At 40.0% G+C, this 21,388-nt stretch overlaps 1 protein-coding gene across 1 annotated transcript in view; it reads right to left on the reverse strand.

Moving 5' to 3' along the window:
- The window catches only part of LOC143282950 (phospholipase D1-like), an 80,806-nt gene that overhangs the window by 15,526 nt on the left and 43,892 nt on the right, over window positions 1-21,388 (reverse strand). Inside the window, 13 exon segments of the mRNA XM_076588870.1 lie at window positions 329-439; window positions 975-1,085; window positions 1,758-1,876; window positions 2,500-2,651; window positions 3,171-3,259; window positions 4,099-4,222; window positions 5,318-6,030; window positions 6,032-6,205; window positions 6,482-6,575; window positions 7,404-7,546; window positions 9,615-9,725; window positions 11,336-11,417; window positions 20,819-20,902. Coding sequence (XP_076444985.1) covers window positions 329-439; window positions 975-1,085; window positions 1,758-1,876; window positions 2,500-2,651; window positions 3,171-3,259; window positions 4,099-4,222; window positions 5,318-6,030; window positions 6,032-6,205; window positions 6,482-6,575; window positions 7,404-7,546; window positions 9,615-9,725; window positions 11,336-11,417; window positions 20,819-20,902 — 2,107 coding nt within the window.

Below are 21,388 nucleotides of genomic sequence, written 5' to 3' on the forward strand. Positions count from 1 at the left end.
GTGTGTGTGTGCGCTCATGTATGTGAGTGTGTGTGCAGGTCGGTGTGTGGGGGAGAGGAGGGGACAGGTCCTATGTGTGTTGTGTGTCTGTGTTTGCATGCATGCATGCGTGTGTACATGCAATACATAAACATGGTTTTTAGATGTGATCACGCATTCATGTATATATACATGTATAATATGTTTCTAATCCATGTGAATTTCTTATCTGTAGGTGTAGCAAAAAATAATGTCAGGAATCTATGTATTTCCCCTAAGACTAAAACTTTTCTTGTGTCACATTTCATTACTCCGTGAACAGTTTACGTCTCTCTTCTGACAGACCTACCTCAATGTAGATGTAGTTCTTGGCACTCTCAATGCAGAACTCGTATGCTTCTTGGATAGACTTTTCCACTGTCTCAATACCAGATGACCAACCACACAAACTGCGCAGCACCTGAGGAAAACCCACAAAACGTTAAAAATCATAAACAGCACCTCTACGCCTGTTGAAAAGATTAAACAGAAAATCAAGAACTATAATCTGACAAAGAAAACAAAAAATTCCCCATGACTTCTTATAATGCAGCTTTCCAATTCTTTGTTTTTCATGTGCCATTTTCATTTTCGTTGCTCACAAAACACCAATGGCAGAGATGATGGTAGTAACAGCGAATCAGAGCAAGAAATTGATCACTGCATGATCAACCATCCAAATTACCTTATCATCCTGAAATACACATTCAAAAATTCCAACACTGTCCAAAAATGCAATATCAAGTTCAAACAACAGTAAACGCAAACAAGAAAAAAAAAAGAAAAAGAAAAGAAAAGCAATTTCAGTAGCACTGAAAAGTCACAAACAAATCCCTTTCAAGCACATTTTCAATAACTAAAACTAAATACAGTAAACAAGTCTTAAAACTGTGCTTTACATTTCAAACTAACAGGCTCAACACCTTTAACACTTCAGCTCTACACCTTTCTGGTACCTGTGTTTCCACATCAAAGGTGAGATCCTTGATTGTCTGGGGTATGTGCATCTTGGGGTAGTTCTTAGGCAGCAGCAGAGGGAAAACAGTCTTGCGTTTGTACTTGGTCAGCTGTGGTGACAATCCATACAGACTCATTTCAAACACAACCAGCGGTGGAGTTGAGGTTAACGACCAATTACCTTACACCATAAAGGTCCTCTTGTTCAGTGCTGGGGTCACACACAAACCACACACACTGCATTTTAAATACAGGTATTCACATTTGCATTCAGGTACAGCTAGTATAACATGATCTTTTCTACTGTAAATCAATGGAAATAAAATGTCAATACACTGACAAAATAAGAAACAAAATAGTAATGAATATTCAGTGAGAGTGTTAGAATAATAATAATAATCACACGCACACACACATATTCACATTTGCATAAAGGTACTGCTAGTATAACATTATCTTTTCTACTGTAAATCAATGGAAATAAAATGTAAATACATTGACAAAATAAGAAACAAAATAGTAATGAATATTCAGTGACAGTGTTAGAATAATAATAAGAAGAAGAAGAAGAAGAAGAATCACACACACACACACACACACACACACACACATGCCTGTATGTACATGTACACACAAGCAAGCATTCAAAGGTCAAAACACAAAATCAACGGAACAACAATCATAAAAGTGAAAGATTCACGCACACACACACACACAAACACACACACACTCAGACACACTGTCAGGACCAGTCTCATATCTTTTGTCCACTGAGAACAGACCTTAGTGAAGTTCCATCGACCAATGAAATGCCTGGACACATCCCTGGCTGCCTTTCCATACACCATGGCACCAATGTCGTGCCAAGGCATCCTGGGGGTTTGCGATCGATCGATGAAGTCTGAGAGTGAAAGAGTGAACTTTCAGTGTTGTGCAGCAATGTGACACAAAGTACTAACACACGGTGGGAATGTCGGAAGGATTGTTTAAGAGAAGAAAGGCAGAACGACAGAGGGGATGGTGGATTACACTCTCTAAATCAATTACCTTGCTTATAGCCCAACAAACTTAAATGCGGCCATTTTGGGGCTGACAACACAATTCCTAAAACAAGTAAAACTGAAGCAGAAATAATGTAAAAAAAAAAAAAAAAAGGTCAATAAAAATAAATAAAAAAGATTACCACTGATCCATGCATCACTCAGTCAATATAAAATCTTAATGATGTGATCAGTACCTTATGAAGCCAAAGAAATATTCTGGTTACAGGGGGGGAAAAAACAGATAAAGAGAGGCAACTGAAACACCGACATCAAACAAGAATGGACAGAGAACAGAAAAGTCTTCACAGCCCAGTGATCTGAGTCACACCCTCTTGGTGACACTCTGATATCCAATTCCAGGCGCTAATTCAAAGGTGCAAAAGCACCAAACCCTTGTGGGCCAAGGCTAAGGAGCAGAAGAGTGGTCAGGTAAGTGAAAATAGAAAGGAGAAATGTACTCAGCCAGTCAGAAAACCCTTACCTTCAAAAGGATTTTCCAAGCCCACAAAATCTTTGTGGATGAAGTTGACATAGTCTTTGCCGATCCACAGTCGGGTTGCTCCCTGCAGCCCTCGCTCCAAGATGTCCTGCTCGCTGTGAGTGCGATACACTCCCGTCTCCGCATCTTCAGCCCTGTCCACAACACATTTGCATAGGGTTAAACGTACAGAGTACTCCCAATCCTCAATCATGGTTGATTTTAAAAAGAATTAAGTGATATATTCCAGATTTGTATGTGTATTCGTCAAGTCACACTTGTACACATCACTTAGTAAAACATGTCAGTGATGCCTTGGTTCTGGATGAATGAAGTCTGAGCCAGAAGAGATGTACATGCTTCAAATTACCCAGTTTCACATTTGGTTGATTCGTATAAAGACAGTCTACTGGTGAAAAAAGCAACAATCAGAGGCAAGGCTTTAGTTTTGCATCCATTAAAGCAAACAAACACACATATAGTGATATAACTTTTAATTATCTGAACACAGGTGACACAAAAGTGTAATGATGTAACAAAATAAAAATCATGTTGAGAGAATAAATCACACCGAAAGGATAACACCAAGCAGTTATGAGGCTGTCTGGTGTTTTCATAAAATCCAGCCTCATGTTTTTATATGCCATTAGAATCTAACAGCAACATGCACTTACTGGTTTTTCATCTCGATTCTGCTAAGGTCAAAACTTCCTCTGCGCATTCCTTTGAACTTGTTTTCCATCTTGTGATAAAATGACTGACTCTGAAACACAAACATCATGTATTCCTGTACTTATAAAATAATAAATGATGCAAAAGAGAGAGAGAGAGTGAGAGAGTGTGTGTGTGTGCCTGCGTGAGTACTTAAATATCAGCTGTTTCTGACAGTAGTGAATGTAGCAATGTGTTTGTCTGCTTACTTGCTTGCTTACTTGTTTATATGTTTTCATCCACTGACAACACCCACTTTTGCACTCACACATGTGGAGTGATGGCCTAGAGGTAACGCTTCCGCCTAGGAAACAAGAGAATCTGAGCGCGCTGGTTTGAATCACGGCTCAGCCGCCGATGTTTTCTCCCCCTCCACTAGACCTTGAGTGGTGGTATGGAAGCTAGTCATTCGGATGAGACGATAAACCAAGGTCCTGTGTGCAGCATGCACTTAGCGCATGCAAAAGAAACCACAGCCACAAAAGGGTTGTTCCTGGCAAAATTCTGTAAAAAAAAAAAATCCGCTTTAATAGGAAAAACAAATAAAACTGCACACAGAACAAAAAAAAAAAAAAAAAAAAAAGGTGGTGCTGTAGTGTAGCCACACAGAGAAATCTCTTGTGATAAAAAAAGAAGAAAGAAGAAAGAAATAATTACAGTCATAAGAAAATTGTCTTCAATAATACAGTCCCATAAAAAAAAAAACTCACTGTCAAATAGTCTTGATGTTCTGATACTTATACATAAACGCAAAACTGACTATAGTGTACCGTCTGACCAATAAATCAAATCAAAAAAGCATGTCACTTATGAGGATCTTCCTTTCTTTTTGTTCTGCAGCAGTTAGACTGTTGACAGAGAGACAGTGGAGGAGGTAACCCTGTGTCTTACCCCATGTTTTTTCTTCTTGTCTGCTGACGGGGGTAGTAGTAGCTCAGCGGGTATCCTCTCTGGGACCTGCGAGTGTCGCACCGTGGATTCAAACTTCTGTACGTTGAACACCATCCTCCAACGCCTGTGGCAACACCGTTGAGTTATATTTCTGTGTGTGTGTGTGTGTGTGTGTGCGCGTGTGCGTGCGCATGCGTGTGTGCGTGCATGTGTGTGTATGTCTATTTGTAACAGTAACAGTACATCTTTTCACGTACATGAAATCAGACAAGTGTGTGTATGTGCATGTACCTGGGTGCATGTGCATGCATGACTCTGCATCAAATGATTCATGCACACATAATATCCATTAGTAACACAAACAGGAAGAGGAAGAAAGGTAGAAAGCAAAAGGACAGTGTTTCAGTGACCAGGACATATTCTCTCCCCTTGCTGTACACAGATTTCCATAAAGACAACGGCAAAAGGACCACAAATGATATCACCTGAACTACCAACATCACAAGTCTTGTACTGATTGCAGTTACATCTCAACAGAAAAACAAAATCAACATTTTGGGTGCATGATCCCCCATCCCTTTGAAATACAGGTTACCAATTTCTAAAATTAAAAAAACAAATTTAACATTCTTATTTGATTTGAAGCAAAGAACTCAGAAACTCAAATTTCCCACTTGAGCAACTTTCTGCCATTACTTTAATTACACTGAAGTACCAGTGTAGGAGGGTGATAAAAAGTATGAACGAACACACTAAATATCGCAAGACAAAAGACACAACAAGGTGGTTTAAAGGAAAAAAGAAAGGAACACGTTTTGACTTTCCAACATAAGCACGCTGACAGTGTATTGTGGTGCTTGTGACTGGTTTTAAGTGCTGGGAGTTGTTGTAAGTATGATGATATGGTTTTTAAGTATTGGGATACAGGACTGAAGTACTGTGATAAATGTGCATTACTTAGGTATTTTGATGTATATGTATGATGAGTCTTGTATTGTGTGTAATGATTTGGTGAGAATATCAGTCACGAATTACTGATTGAATTTTGGTTGGATGTCTGTGCAGGACTTATTCATGTAAGTTTTTGATTTTAGTGTTTAAAGTGCATGTATTATCAAAACATCCGTTTTTACATTGCACAGCACAAATGAGCATGTTTTAACATGGAAAGGCACTTCATAAATTAAATCGTCATCATTATCATCATCATTATGGTTACCTTCTGGCCACAGTGCTGGGGTCCTCGCTGTTCTGACCCTGGTTGTTGTTCTCCTCCTGCCTTGCCTTTCGCCCCAACACCTTCATCACGCTCACTGCACCCCTGAAGTCCAGCGTGTCCCGGTTCCCACCCACTGCTGAACTCTGGGTCGCCGACTGGGGCGGCGGTCGATGCATCGTCGGTGCCTCCTCTTTGGTGATCAGTTCAGTGTCCGAGGTCTTTGACACATTGGACACCTCACTGTTGGACCGCAGGTGACCGTTGTTTGACTGGTGATGCAAGTCCGGCTGCGGACTGACCTGCAGCCTGTCCACATCGTCACCGGTAGGTTTGCTGTCTGTTTTAGGGGGCTCCGACTCGGTGGAGGACTGAGATGGGATTTTCAGCTTCAGCAGTTTTGACCTGCCCCCCTCGCCCCACAAATGTCTCTTCCCGCTCCCCGTGGAAGTGGTGGAGTCCACAGACACAGATTTCCCGGCTTCGGAGAGATCGGTGTGTTTGCTTGGCGGCTGTTCTGTGACTGGGGCCTCCGTGGAGGATTCACCAATCCCTCCGTCTGTTGCCGACGTTTCTTCCGAATTCAAAACAACATGCGCGTACACATGCGATGCTTCCTGCGGCATGATAATGTCCCCGTCTCCTTGAGAAGGTACAGTTCCCTCCCCTGTGTCACTGGACTCGCCTGCCCTCTGCTGCGGTGAGGGGGGGAATGACCTTGACATTGACATCCTGGGTAGACACACCCATGACGGGTTTCCCTGCTGCAGCTGTGGCTGCTGGAGTTCCTGCTGCTGCAACTGCCTTGCTGGTTTTGGAGATGGCAGGAGAGTTGGACTGAGGAGGTCGCAGAGACGCAGGGCTATCCACACTGCGAAGGTCTTCGGTCAGCTGACAACAAACAATTTTCGTAGGTCACAGATATGGAAGGTAGCAAATAAATCAGTTTTTTGTTCTCAGAAAAAAAAGAAAGAAATTGAAATGGGAGCACAGATATTTGAGCATAATAATTAGTCGCAAACATACCAGCACACACAATAATGTGCACACATACCAGCACATGCTTTAAAGAATGCACACCTACAAACATTAAAATAGATCATTTGCTCTGAATCCCCCCTCAACTTATCAGCCAATCTCTATGAATATTTGAAGCTGTTCTCTCACCTCTGTGAAGTCGGTGACATGAGATTCTTCCTGTCGGGAAACAGCGGCTGGGGATGGAGGGGAGTTTAGCACAATGGATCCCATGTCCGTCAGCCTGCAGCCATCATTGATACACATACAGGCATTCCATAAAACATCAATACAAACAGCCCTGTGTCAAGTAGAGGTAAATGACACCAGAATCACAAACTTAAAATTCCAGAAGTTTTTGCCAAAACGATGCTGGAACTTCTGTATGGTTTAAGAAGATGAGTTATACGATATCAAACTGTCAAGAACAGGTACAACACCACAATGCTCCAAAACAACAGTTGAATCTTTATACCCTAATCTACTCTAGTTCCAAAGTATTTCTCATACTTCTCTCATTTTCCTTTATTCCTCTATTCGAGGAGCCACTTTCAACAAAAGTATGGTAAAACATTTGTCACCAGTATTTCTTGTACTCTGTATGAGCCCATAGACACACCGATTTTGAGGTAAAGTCTTTGCAACACCATAGTTTCAAAGGGATAAAAGCACCTGTTTTCATGTGATCAGTTTTGATATAAACAAAAGCAGGTACTGATGAAATATGTAGCTATGGAAATAGTGCAAAGTTCTTTCCAACATTTGTTTCCAGAAATGTATCCGACTTCACAGTGCAAACACTGGGAGGAGAGGAGTAGACAGCACTGCAGTAAAACCCAGGTACTGAACCTGAACAACTGTAAACAAAATGCCAATACAAAATAACAGCACACTAATGCTTTCTGAAGATCTCTTAATTATCACACGTGTCAAATGGATCATCAAACTGTGATCAGAAGTACCTGTGCTTACAACACTCATACTAAATAACAGCACACTGATAGAGTGCTTTCTGAAAATCCCTGAATTGTGACATATGTCAAACTGAGGGTCAAATCATGATCAGAATTACCTGTGCTGAGCATCATCCCATCGGCCGTAGCAGAGGTCGATTCCTCCGACAAAGGCAATTTGCTGGTCGATAGCCACCAGTTTCTCATGGTGGGCCCACAGCAAAATCCCCTTACCAGGAATGTGATCTGGATGCCGGAGAACCTAGCAGGAATGGAAAAGGAACACTAAGTATCAGACCTGTCCTATTGGAAATGCATGCAGCAACAAGAAGATGAACAATTTTTTTAAAATCTTAGACGCAACCAGCATGTTATATTTCCCTGATCATCACTGATCAGGAAAAAGAATGGTGTTTCAGATAACATTATTAATGTCATGCTTTGTATGTACCGCATTGTCACTGGACTGCACTGCAATCTACTGCATTGTGCATTCACTTCCAGTTTGTGGTCACACCTTATTTCCAAATATGATATTCAAAGCAAAACAACAAACCCTTTTCCCCCCAATCTCTAGGCATTTGTTTATCTACTGAAGTTTATTTTTCTGCACATTTTTGTCAGGGACAACTCTTGTCATTGTGGGCTCTTCAATGTCTGCTAAATACACAGAAGTCCATTTGATACAAATACGGACAGCACAATAATCTTGTTTACACAAGTAAATTTTGCATTTCCACACAATGCTCTTCTATTCCCTTTATTTTCTAGACACAAATAACACCAGCAGATTTCTCATGTTCCTTGAAACTCATGTTAAGCAGAATACACTGTATATGCTGTACAAGGGATGTGTTCATTGTCTTACCGAAAACACCTGGCAGCCAAACCACCACCACTCACTATCGCATGCACATATACTGGGGTAGACACACTGTTCCCTGGGACGATGCCTGCATACCTTGATGGTGTCCTAACCTTAGCCCTCTTTTTGACTCACTTGTGTAAACAAAGTGAGTCTATGTTTTAACCCGGTGTTCGGATGTCTGTGTGTATGTGTATGTGTGTGTGTGTGGGGGGGGGCATAATCCAGTATGTGATGAGGCGTTCACAAATCTTTCTCTGAATAAATATTTAACGGTCTCCTTCTCCAACTTTCCATCACATGTTATCGTGTATTGTCCATTGAATATAGGATTGAACGGGCAGGTCAACAAGTTGAAACAAAATGGCGTCGTTCGCGTTCGCGAAGAATATGAGCACGCGCTTTGAATGTGTATAAATATGTGTACGCAACTGATTTTTGCCCATGACCTTCACAGCTCAGCCAATAGATCTGTAAAGTCCACTCGTCGTATTGATTTTAGTATTTTCCGAAAAAGACCACTTGGGCGAATGAACACAGTGAAAGCCCTGTACACTGAGAGTAAAACACACAAGCTTTTTATGTACTGAGTATAATTTCAAAATGTAATGTTTAAGATGAGAAAGATCAGTTTAAAGCAAATTAAGTACCCTAGCATTAATTACAGATTAATTTCCCTTTTTTACTATCTGCACCAAAACGTTTGCAAAATAAATAAAACTTCCATGCTCAGCAAAAGAAGTTCCTGTTTGAACAAAAAATGATAATAATTACTGCTCTTGCTGTTGTGTCAGAATATCAGATCAAAGTGCCAAGTTTAGAGAATACAAAAAATATAAATATAACAGTAAATACAGTTTGCATATAATTTGCCTTCTTTCTGTTATTTTTTTGTGCCCATCCCAGAGGTGCAGTATTGTTTTAAACAAGATGACTGGAAAGAACTGAATTTTTCCTATTTGTATGCCTAATTTGGTGTCAACTGACAAAGTATTTGCAGAGAAAATGTCAATGTTAAAGTTTACCACGGACACACACACACACACACACACACAGACAACTGAACACCGGGTTAAAACATAGACTCACTTTGTTTACACAAGTGAGTCAATAAATGGATATATGAATAAATAAATACATACATAAATGAATTAATTGATGAAAAAATATCTTTAAAAATATCTATAAAAAACCCAATGAATACACACACAAAAAAGCAGCATATAACTGACTAGAGGAAGATACAAAAAGTAAAGCGCATTAAGTAACACTTTCAGTTTGAAATTAAAGGTGCAAGTCAAATACACATAAACATCAGCAACCATCCTCTTATTTGCCATCATATTTGTAAAAATTTTAATTAAAGTTATCCAAAAAAAAAAAAAAGTTATACAGTTTTTTCTCTCTTTTATTTTTCACTTATCTATTTATTTATTTACTTTTTTTATTTTTTTTTTTTACATACCTTGATGTTCTCGTGCTTTCCCATCAGCACCTGTTTGCTGTAGATGCTCTTGATCATCAGAGCTGCCTCAATCTCCTTGTAGAGCAAGATGAACACCCTCACTCCTTGCGACTGCCAAAGGGGAGTATACATCGCAAGGTGATCACAAAATATAACTGAGAAACTGTGTGTGTGTGTGTGTGTGTGTGTGTGTGTGTGTGTGTGTGTGTGTGTGTGTTGCGCATGTGTCCAAGTAAGCACCTGCACATGTAATGTGCATGTTCCTGTTCTCACATACGTACAATATCTATGTGTGTATACATGTGTGTGTTTATTGAGAATATTCTCGACAAAGAGGAAAAGAACACATTTGATGTCTGCACAAACAGTTCACAGAACTACCAGTGCAAAAGCATGTAAAGTTCTACTATGCAGAAAGACATCACACATGAACATGCATTAAAAAAAAAAATCCACGCTCATAAGCTTTTTTTCTCTCCTCTGTCTCTGAACAAGACACTTGTGCATGATTCACACACATTCACACACACACACACTGTAGAACGCAAGTTTAGGGAATACATGTCATACATGAATTTCTCACTCTACCCTCCATCTCCACTTCACTCCCCTCTCCTCTTCCCTCCTATCTCCTCTACCCCCACCCCATCTCTCCTCACCAACCTATCCTCTTTCCCCTATCTCTCTCCTGTTCCTCCCCTCTCTCTCCTCTCCCCCCTCTCTCTCCTCTTTCCCTCATCTCCTCTCTTCTATCCCCCTCACCTCTCCTCTTTCCAATCACTCTCTCTCTTTCTCTCTCTCCTCTTTCCCCCCATCTCTCTCCTCTCCCCTCTTTCCCCCATCTCTCTCCTCACCCTTCTTTCCCCCATCTCTCTCCTCACCCCTCTTTCCCCCATCTCTCTCCTCACCCCTCTTTCCCCCATCTCTCCCTCTCCTCTCTTTCCCCCATCTCTCTCCTCACCCCTCTTTCCCCCATCTCTCTCCTCACCTCTCTTTCCCCCATCTCTCTCCTCACCCCTCTTTCCCCCATCTCTCTCCTCACCCCTCTTTCCCCCATCTCTCTCCTCTCCCCTCTTTCCCCCATCTCTCTCCTCACCCCTCTTTCCCCCATCTCTCTCTCCCTCTCCTCTCTTTCCCCTATGTTTCTCTCTCCTCTCTTTCCCCCATCTCTCTCTCTCTCTCTCTGTCTCAGTCACTCTCTCTCTCTCTCCTCTCCCCCCATGCTTCTCCCTCTCCTCTCTCCCCTCTTTCACCCATCTCTCTTTCTCCCCTCTCTCCCCCATGTTTCTCCCTCTCCTCTCTCCCCTCCCCCTCTCTCTCCCCTATTTCCCCCATGTTTCTCCCTCTCCTCTCTCCCCTCTTTCCCTCATCTCTCTCTCTGTCTCAGTCATTCTCTCTCTCTCTCCTCTCCCCCATGTTTCTCCCTCTCCTCTCTCCCCTCTTTCCCCATCTCTCTCTGTCTCAGTCATTCTCTCTCTCTCTCCTCTCCCCTCTTTCCCCCATCTCTCTCTTTCTCCCCTCTCTCCCCCATGTTTCTCCCTCTCCTCTCTCCCCTCTTTCCCCCATCTCTCTCGTTCTCCCCTCTCCCCTCTCTCCCCCATGTTTCTCCCTCTCCTCTCTCCCCCCACCCCTCCCTCTCTCTGTCCCCTCTTTCCCCCATGTTTTCCTTCTCCTCTCTCTCCTCTTTCCTCCATCTCTCTCTCTCTCTCTCCATCTCTTACAGCTTTTCTCTCCAGGATGACATCCAGTCTCCAGTGATCCCCATCCACCATGGGTCTCTTCATGTAGATCTCCGGGCTCAACCTGCACACATGGTAATCCGATATCAACTTGCGTTGTGTTGTGTTGTGTTGTGTTGTGTTGTGTTGTGTTCCACTGCACTGTATTGTATTGCATTGCATTGCATTGCATTGTATTGCACTGTTTTATGTTTTATCACAACAGACTTCTCTGTTTGAAATTCCCTGGAGAGTGCACACCGCCACAAACCAGAACCATCTTTTTTTTTCTCTTTTTTTTTCTTCTGTCTACAAGTGTATTCGTTTTTAATATCAAAGCGCATTTTTCTTCAGAATTTTGCCAGGGACAACCCTTTTGTTGTTGTAGGTTCTTTAACATGCCGTAAGTACATGCTACATGCGGGACCTCAGTCTTATCATCTCATCCAAAAGACTAGTGCCAAGACCATCACTCAAGATCTAGTCTATGTGGAGAGTAGAAAGGAAAGTCCCAGTCTATATATGGGACTAGAATGTGTGGACACTTGCTTCCTTTTTGGATGCGCTACCTCTATGCTATCGCTCCATCTTTGCCACCCATTCCATCAGGGGTGTCATTCCCTGAACTCAAATTCAGATGATTCTTGAGATTCACACAGATGTGCATGTTATCATAAGCATCATTTCCTATTATAACTTGGAAATAAAACGAAAAAGTCTTTGTCCATTTCTCCTCTTCTCTTTGCTGTTCTTCGTAGCAAGTGTTTTCCAAACAGAGGTTGTTTTGTGGTTTAGTTCACTAAAGATCTAATAAGACAAAACAAAAGTTTACTGTTCAAGAAAAAGGTATAAATGACACTTATCTGATTAGTAAATATTGATAACAAAGGATTTACAAAAAGACAACCTAGGTTATGCCCACATAAACACTAACAATACTGTTTCACAATTTGACATAGTTTTTAACACAGAGATTATAAGAGACTAAAATAAAACAGTTAATATATACATTTGGAAACCCTACTGCTGTTCTCTGAACTGAATGTATACAGACCAGGGTTCAAATTTAACTCCTTTTTTTTTGAGTGCTAGTCGGGCACTCTGGACAAAACATTTGAGTGCCCAATTGTGGTATTAAGTGCCAACATAATAAAATGAAATAAAATGTGCCAAGGAAAGTCTTTCTGCCAGGCTTCATTGTACACACGCTGGCGCTTTGATTCGTACTCCTGCTGTTTATTCTTTTTGTCATCCTGAGCTTTCGTCTCTGTTTTGTAAGCCTTTCTTTTAGCACTGAAGATGGGAAACATCGTTCGTCGCTGACGCGCCATGAACGTCAACATCCGATCGTGCACACGCAAACATTCTGCGAGCTGCAGTAGACAACACTTTACATTTCAAGCGACCGCGTTCGAGCTTGCTTTCTTGGTATGTCTTTTAATTAATTTTCTTTCGCCTCTATCAATTTCTGAGTGCCAAATGGGCACTCTCGACAGAAAATTTGTGTGCCCGAGCCAACTTTTTGTAGCATTTGCACCCGCTAAATTTGAACCCTACAGACACAACAGCATGCTTTACTTTTTACTTCATACTCCCTGAACCACCGTTTAACAAAAAGGTCACACACACACACCCACACACACACACAAATGCACACACATACAAACATGTGCGCACACATGCACATGCACACAAGCATACACGCACACATACAACCACAGACAGACAGAAAGAGACACAGAGCAATAAAATGAGAGGAGGAGACAGACAGAGACAGTCAGAGAGAGAGAGACATTTTGTCTCCAATGACACCTTTCTAATTTCATGTAAAAACTGTGTTTCCATAGATAAATACAGAAGTGGTCCAAGCATGGAGACAAATAATCTTTAGCTAACTCGCAAACATTTGTATAAGTTCTCTCTCTTTTTCAGTCATTCTGAAATACATGTGCATTTGCGCGCGTGCGCGCACACACACACACACACACACATACACACAAACACACAGGTGGAAAGAGGAACCTGTTTCTTTTTGCTGACATCTGTTTGTTTTTTAAATCTATAAATGGCAGATGACAAAATGTAAATAAGCTGAATTATAATGTATAAACAATTCTAAATATTACAAAATATCAAAGGGGACATGGAGTGAAAAATGCATCATGCTGTAAAACCCTGGTAAATGGGTTTATAATTACAGAACAATGCATTAAACTGAACTTATCTGCAAATTAGAGCAATTGTACTGATTTAAACTATCAGCTTGGCAATACGTAGGTAAGAGGTAAATTGTTGCGTCACAATGACTGTGCTAAATGCCACTGTCCATGATTGCTCGGTTCAGAACAACTGGGGCAAAAAACAGATGTTCTGTTATTTAAACTGCAGCCCCATCACATTCATTGTTTTCCAAAGCTGCAACAATCAAATCATTGTCTCTGAAACATGTGCTTTCTTCAGGCACGATGGAGTTGGCAAACATGCAGTTTCCGCATTGGTACTTAAAACTTTCATCTGTCTTCTTTAGTAAACTTTGGTTCAAAATTACATGGAGTAAAACCAAATTCCATTCCAACATAGTCCTTGCACAGGTGTTTTTTGTGTGTGTTTTTTTTTGGGGGGGGTGCGGGGAGGGGGGGGGCTGGGGGTGGAAAGTGCTTAAGTCCTTGCACAGTATCTTTTAACGAATTCATTTCTTTCTGCTTCGCAAGTCAGCCATAGTTCAGTTCAGTTCGATTAGTCAAGGAGTTGTCGCAGTGTATAGACACATCCATATACGCTAACCACATCTGCTAAGCAGATGCCTGACCAGCAACTTAACCCAACGAAGTTAGCCAAAAGCAAAAGTGAGACTCCATTCTTGTGACATCACAACATTATGGAAAATGCTGGCCTCCACCACAACTGGAAGCATTGCATTTAAATACTTTTTTCTCTCTCTCAAGATACAGATTTATTTGATTTTAAAAGTATTGGATAAGCCATTACTGCCCAAAACCTATCTATGTAAGCCATAAAACCAAACACTTCATGTCCCCTTTAAAAGTAATAAAAATTTTAATTGCTAAACATTCAGCACAATGGAATAATTTATCTAAGCATAAAAAATACATAAATATCACGGAAATTTACACATCATGTGCACACACAAGACAAAGTGCAGTAAACAGAAGTCTGGTTATTACTTATATCAGGAGTTATTGGGGGAAACAGCAATGGGGTTATAAACAAAAAAGAAAATACATATATGTATGTGTGTGTGAGTGAGAGAGAGAGAGAGAGAGAGTGTATGCACGCATATGTGCTGGGGTGCATATTCATGCATGTGTATGTGTGCACATGCATGTGTGCACATGCTCGCGTTGACTACGAACACATACATGCATGTGTATGTGTAGTTTTATGTGTGCTTGTGTGCATGCACAGCATGTGAGTAAGAGAGAGAGAGAGAGAGAGAGAGAGAGAGAGAGAGAGAGAGAGAGAGACATTGTACATAGGGGAAGGTGGGAATGATATAAAAAATGGACAAAAATGAAATATAAAGGTGAATGGAGGAAAACAAGTAAGGCAGATAAAAAAAAATTAAAAAAAAGAAAAAGATAGGCAGAGGAGTTCAACAAGACAGAATTTGGAAAGGGAAACACAAAAGCTGGGTCAGCAGGACTGGATGCAGCAGGGTCACTCTGACACAATGTTCACTGTTTTCTTCCACCTGTGACTGTATGTTCATTGCTTTCTTTCATCTCTGACCACATGTTCATTGTTTTCTGCCATCTTTGATGGCATGTTCATTATTTTCTTCCATCTCTATGTTCAGTGTTTTCTTTCACCTGTAACAGTGTGTTCATTGTTTTCTTCTTATCTCACAGTATGTCCATTGTGATCTTCCATCACTGATAATGTGTTCATTGTTTTCTTCCATCTGTGACAGTGTGTTCAGTGTTTTCTTCCATCTTTGACAGTGTGTTCATTGTGTTCTTCCATCTGTGACAGTATGTTCATTGTGTTCTTCCATCACTGACAGTGTGTTCATTGTGTTCTTCAATCTTTGACAGTGTGTTCATGTTCACTGTCTTCTTCCATCTGTGACAGTGTGTTCATTGTTTTCTTCCATCTGTGACAGTGTGTTCATTGTGTTCTTCCATTTCTGACAGTGTGTTCATTGTGTTCTTTCATCTGTGACAGTGTGTTCATTGTGTTCTTCCATCTTTGACAGTGTGTTTATTGTGTTTTTTATTCTGTGACAGTGTGTTCATTGTCTTCTTCCATCTGTGACAGTGTGTTCATTGTGTTCTTCCATCTCTGACAGTGTGTTCATTGTGTTTTTTATTCTGTGACAGTGTGTTCATTGTCTTCTTCCATCTGTGACAGTGTGTTCATTGTGTTCTTTCATCTCTGACAGTGTGTTCATTGTGTTTTTTATTCTGTGACAGTGTGTTCATTGTCTTCTTCCATCTGTGACAGTGTGTTCATTGTGTTCTTCCATCTGTGACAGTGTGTTCATTGTCTTGTTCTTCCATCTGTGACAGTGTGTTCATTGTGTTCTTCCATCTGTGACAGTGTGTTCATTGTCTTGTTCTTCCATCTGTGACAGTGTGTTCATTGTGTTCTTCCATCTCTGACAGTTTGTTCATTGTGTTCTTCCATCTCTGACAGTATGTTCATTGTGTTATTCCATCACTGACAGTATGTTCATTGTGTTCTTCCATCTTTGACAGTATGTTCATTGTGTTATTCCATCACTGACAGTGTGTTCATTGTTTTCTTCCATCTGTGACAGTGTTTTTATTGTGTTCTTCCATCTGTGACAGTGTGTTCATTGTCTTCTTCCATCTCTGACAGTGTGTTCATTGTGTTGTTCTATTTCTGACAGTGTGTTCTTTGTGTTCTTTGATCTCTGACAGTGTGTTCTTTGTCTTCTTCCATCTCTGACAGTCTGTTCATTGTGTTCTTCCATCTGTGACAGTGTGTTCTGTGTTCTTCCATCTGTGACAGTGTGTTCATTGTGTTCTTCTATTTCTGTGACAGTGTGTCCATTGTGTTCTTCCATGTGTAACAGTGTGTTCATTGTCTTGTTCTTCCATCTGTGACAGTGTGTTCATTGTGTTCTTCCATCTGTGACAGTTTGTTCATTGTGTTCTTCCATCTGTGACAGTGTGTTCATTGTGTTCTTCCATCTCTGACAGTGTGTTCATTGTGTTCTTCCATCTGTGACAGTGTGTTCATTGTGTTCTTCCATCTCTGACAGTGTGTTCATTGTGTTCTTCCATATGTGACAGTGTGTTCATTGTCTTCTTCCATCTGTGACAGTGTGTTCATTGTCTTCTTCCATTTCTGACAGTGTGTTCATTGTGTTTTTCCATCTCTGACAGTGTGTTTATTGTGTTCATCCATCTCTGACAGTGTGTTCATTGTCTTCTTCCATCTCTGACAGTGTGTTCATTGTCTTCTTCCATCTGTGACAGTGTGTTCATTGTCTTCTTCCATCTGTGACAGTTCGTTCAATGTGTTCTTCCATCTCTGACAGTGTGTTTATTGTGTTCTTCCATATCTGACAGTGTGTTCATTGTGTTTTTTATTCTGTGACAGTGTGTCCATTGTGTTCTTCCATGTGTAACAGTGTGTTCATTGTCTTGTTCTTCCATCTTTGACAGTGTGTTCATTGTGTTCTTCCATCTGTGACAGTGTGTTCATTGTGTTCTTCCATCTATGACAGTATGTTCATTGTGTTCTTCCATCATTGACAGTGTGTTCATTGTTTTCTTCCATCTCTGACAGTGTGTTCATTGTCTTCTTCCATCTTTGACAGTATGTTCATTGTGTTCTTCCATCTGTGACAGTTTGTTCATTGTGTTCTTTATTCTGTGACAGTTTGTTCATTGTGTTCTTCCATCTCTGACAGTATGTTCATTGTCTTCTTCCATCTCTGACAGTATGTTCATTGTCTTCTTCCATCTCTGACAGTGTGTTCTTTTATCTGTGACAGTGTGTTCTTTGTCTTCTTTCATCTCTGACAGTTTGTTCATTGTGTTCTTCCATCTCTGACAGTATGTTCATTGTCTTCTTCCATCTCTGACAGTGTGTTCATTGTCTTCTTCCATCTTTGACAGTATGTTCACTGTTTTCTTCCATCACTGACAGTTTGTTCTTGCATCTCCGGCTTGTTTTCATCCATCTCGGACAATATCTTCAATGTTTTTCTTCCATCTCTGACAGTGCATTCACTGTTTTCTTGTGTTCTTTCATTCCTCACTGTGTGTCCATTGTTTTCTCTAATCTCTGACAGAATATCTATTTCTGCAAAAAAGCTGTATATCAAAAGTGATCTTTTCCTTTCAGTTTTTGACTGTCTTTTGTTCTTTGCCGATAATAAACGACACAATCAACAATAACAGATCAGCCACATTTGCAGAGTTACAGAATGGAGCAAGACTCCATATAGTACAAAGTATTGAGCCGGTGGTTCATATCCCCACCGCCCACCCCAACCACTGAGTATACATTCTTTTTTTTTCTTTTCTTTTTTTTTCTTTCTTTCTTTTTTATTTTATTTTATTTTTTTGGGTAACAAGAATCCCAAATTGCTGTCTGTTAAACTGAAGGAAAAAAACCTTGAGCAAACTGAATGTTTTATGGCTATTCTGAACCAATTTGGACTTGGCAATACAGATTACATGCCAAACATAATTTTGCAAATACAATGATGTGCTTCACACATAAAGGGTTTAAACGTCTTTTACATATCCTATAATGTATCAGCATCTAAGGAATATTCTTTTTCTTTTTTTTTCTTTTTTTTAATAGGAAAAGTATTGACCAGATCTAAACCTAAAAGGCAGAAACAAAAATTGTATTGAAATTTCTACTGATGTGATGGTCAGTCATGAAACAAGTGAGTACATGTGGTGTGTGATGGCACTGGCATTTACACTACTCCCAGAGAGCTTGAAGCAAATTATCTGGCTTTCTCCAACCCGCTCTCCCTAAACTGCCCTTTTCATCTAATTTTCCCCCAACTGAAAATAAGCGGAAATCAACTATGTTGAATCAGAGATTTTGGTTTTGCCTTGCACTCTATTCATCATGTGTGAGTGTGTGAGCAGGGCAGGGGGTTGGGAGTGGAGAGGTTGGGGGTATGTGTGTGTGTGTGTGTGTGTGTGTGTGTGTGTGTGTGTGTGTGTGTGTGTGTGTGTGTGTGTGTGTGTGTGTGTGTGTGTGTGTCTGTCTGTGTGTCTGTGTGTGTGCATATACCTGTGCACAAGCAAACATACTGCATGACACAAAGGTTGGATATCATACACAAATGGTCTGCAATAGTAAAAAAACAAGTAATGCTCAGTTACAAATGCATCTTTCTTAGCCAGTGACAGGTGAGACCACTATCATCTGCACAAACCTTATTGCTTTTGGGGAGCTTGTATGCATGAACCTCAGTGCCAGAGATATAATTCATGATTATGTTTGCACACAGAAAGAATTCTATTTTGAGTCTTTACTGACACAGAAAAAAACCCACACAACAATACCAAAACAAAACAAAAACTGGAGCCTGTTTCTGGAAAGCAGTGCCAAAAAACTTGCTTGCCAACTTTCAAAATACTGGAATGCTGCCAGCAGTGATAAAGGCTCAAGACACAGCCCAGTACCTGGAGCTGCTCTTCCTAAATCACTGCTTCTGGCATAATCTACGAGAGCGTTTTTGTTTCTCTTTGCTTTTTTCATTTAAGACATGCTTCAGACTCAAATCCAGTGGAAAAAATAAACTACAATAAAAAAAAAAAAGACTCAACTTCTGTTTTACAGTACTCACTGAAAACTTGGATTTACACAGTCTGTAAAAATGATTGAGCATTATTACCTGAAGCTGAAATTCTGAAAAAAAACCAACCAGCCAACCAAAACTAAAAAAATAAATAAATAAAAAATAAAACAACCAAAGACAAAAAAAGAAAACAAAACCAAAAAAAACAAAAAAACATGAACACTGGAACCTTTTACAACAACAATAGATCTGAACAGTAAACATCAAATACTGGCAAAAATGTTTAACCAGTAAATGTGAAATACCAACAACTTTCATTTGTAAATGTCCAATATTGAACATAAGTCTTCAACATAAAAATAAAAACCCACAACAGCATGATTATGGAACACTTATAAAAGCAACCTGTCACCTGAGGCCAAGAGCCACTACTGCAAAAACAAACAAACAAAAGCTCAAAATCAATGAACAATTTACAGAACCACAGCAAATGCACAAAAATTCTTAACACATCATATACAACAAAAATGCACAAGTCTATCTCTGTGGTCCAGAATAAGCACTATTTTAGCAATCTGTTTCCATCTGCCATATCCTACTACTATATTTTTGTGTGTATCTAACTAACGAAAACAGTATCAGTGTATTATACAAACCAAAAATATGCAACAATAAATTCTGCTGAACTAACAAAGATAGGTCAGCTTTATGACCATTCAAAGTAAAATTGAACAGGAACTCACTTGTGTAGATTCATGTCAAATGAAAAATGTGGTACATTGAAAGAAAAATGACTGCTTCTGAGATTGAGAATTACCAACTCTGAGAAATATGGCAAAAACAAATAATAGATAAAGAAAAACTACTTTTTAAGTGGAGGCAACATATGGTCACTTCTGTGTATTACTGACAGTTCCTCTAACTTCTGCACTTGAAAAGATATTCCAAGTAACAAACGTTCAAGTAATTGTCAGTTTTTTTATACTGTTGAATTTTTCCTTTTTCCTTTAGGAAAAAATTCAACCATGATGGTCCAGACTTTTAGCATGCCAGCCTTTTGTCAGATCCTCATGGGTAAAGGATGCAAATTCTTCTTAATTCTGAAGTCAAGATAATAAATGCACACCTGGAAATGGTTAATCTTCTTCATGTCTTTTTACATGCAGAAATTCAAATATTTGTACTTTAATAATTCCTTAATCACACGAGTATTTGGAAGCATGAATATATCAAGCATTAGTCACTTCCAAACAAGGACTATGGGAGTATAAAAATATCCATCCTTGCAATGGTCCAATAATAAACATAAGTTTTAGTAAGTGCAACCTTTGAAAGTTGAAGAAAAAGTTGCAGGCCTTATTTACACACACACACACACACACACACACACACACACACACAATCTGCGTGCGCACACACAGCATGCACGCTCAAACACAAACACGCACACACACACCCACACACACCTACACACACACACAAAGCAGTGACTAACAGACCCCAAAAAACATCTGGTACAACCATTGATACTAAATCATGCAGCTGCTTATTGTTTCACCTAAAACACTGCTACAGATACATATCTATAAAAACAACAACAACAACAACAACAACACACACACACACACAAACACACACACACAAACAGACGCATATTCAAAATAAAACAATTGACGAACATGCAGACAAGCCAGAGAAAGGCAGCGAGACAACAAACCACTGACCACCAATCTGTGATGTAGATCTCCTCCTTGGCTTTCTCCAGTGCCTCAGCCACAGCCTCAAAGTAGGAGCGAGCATCCACAAACCTGCCCACCCAGTACACAGCGCTATACAGAATGCAGACTGCTGCTCAGTGGTATACAGAATGCAAACTCAGTGTTATACAGAAATCGTTTTGTTATTCAGCAGAATACAGACTATAGAACTGTCATTAGGAGACAATGGAAGTGAAAGGTGTACTGATTTGTTTCAAATTATTACTTTTTGGGGGGATAGAAGTGAGTTTGCAAGTGTATGCGTGCGTGCGTGCGTGCGTGCGTGCGTGTGTGTGTGTGTGTGTGAGAGAGAGAGTATTTTGCATGTGTTCATGAATGAGTGCACATATGCTCATAGCTCTGTCTCTCTAACAATGAGCCTGTGGTCTGTTTACATTTGCCGACAAGAACAAAAAGTGGGAGAGTGTAAGTGTACATGGTGCTCAGCGTTCACATGTATATATGTGTTCATGTATATGTGTTCAAATAAGATAAAATGGTCTTTTTTTTTAAAGTCATGAAATCTATTTATAAAAT

The sequence above is a fragment of the Babylonia areolata genome, chromosome 6 (assembly GCF_041734735.1).
Source record: "Babylonia areolata isolate BAREFJ2019XMU chromosome 6, ASM4173473v1, whole genome shotgun sequence".
In the NCBI taxonomy this organism is placed as follows: Eukaryota; Metazoa; Mollusca; class Gastropoda; order Neogastropoda; family Buccinidae; genus Babylonia; species Babylonia areolata.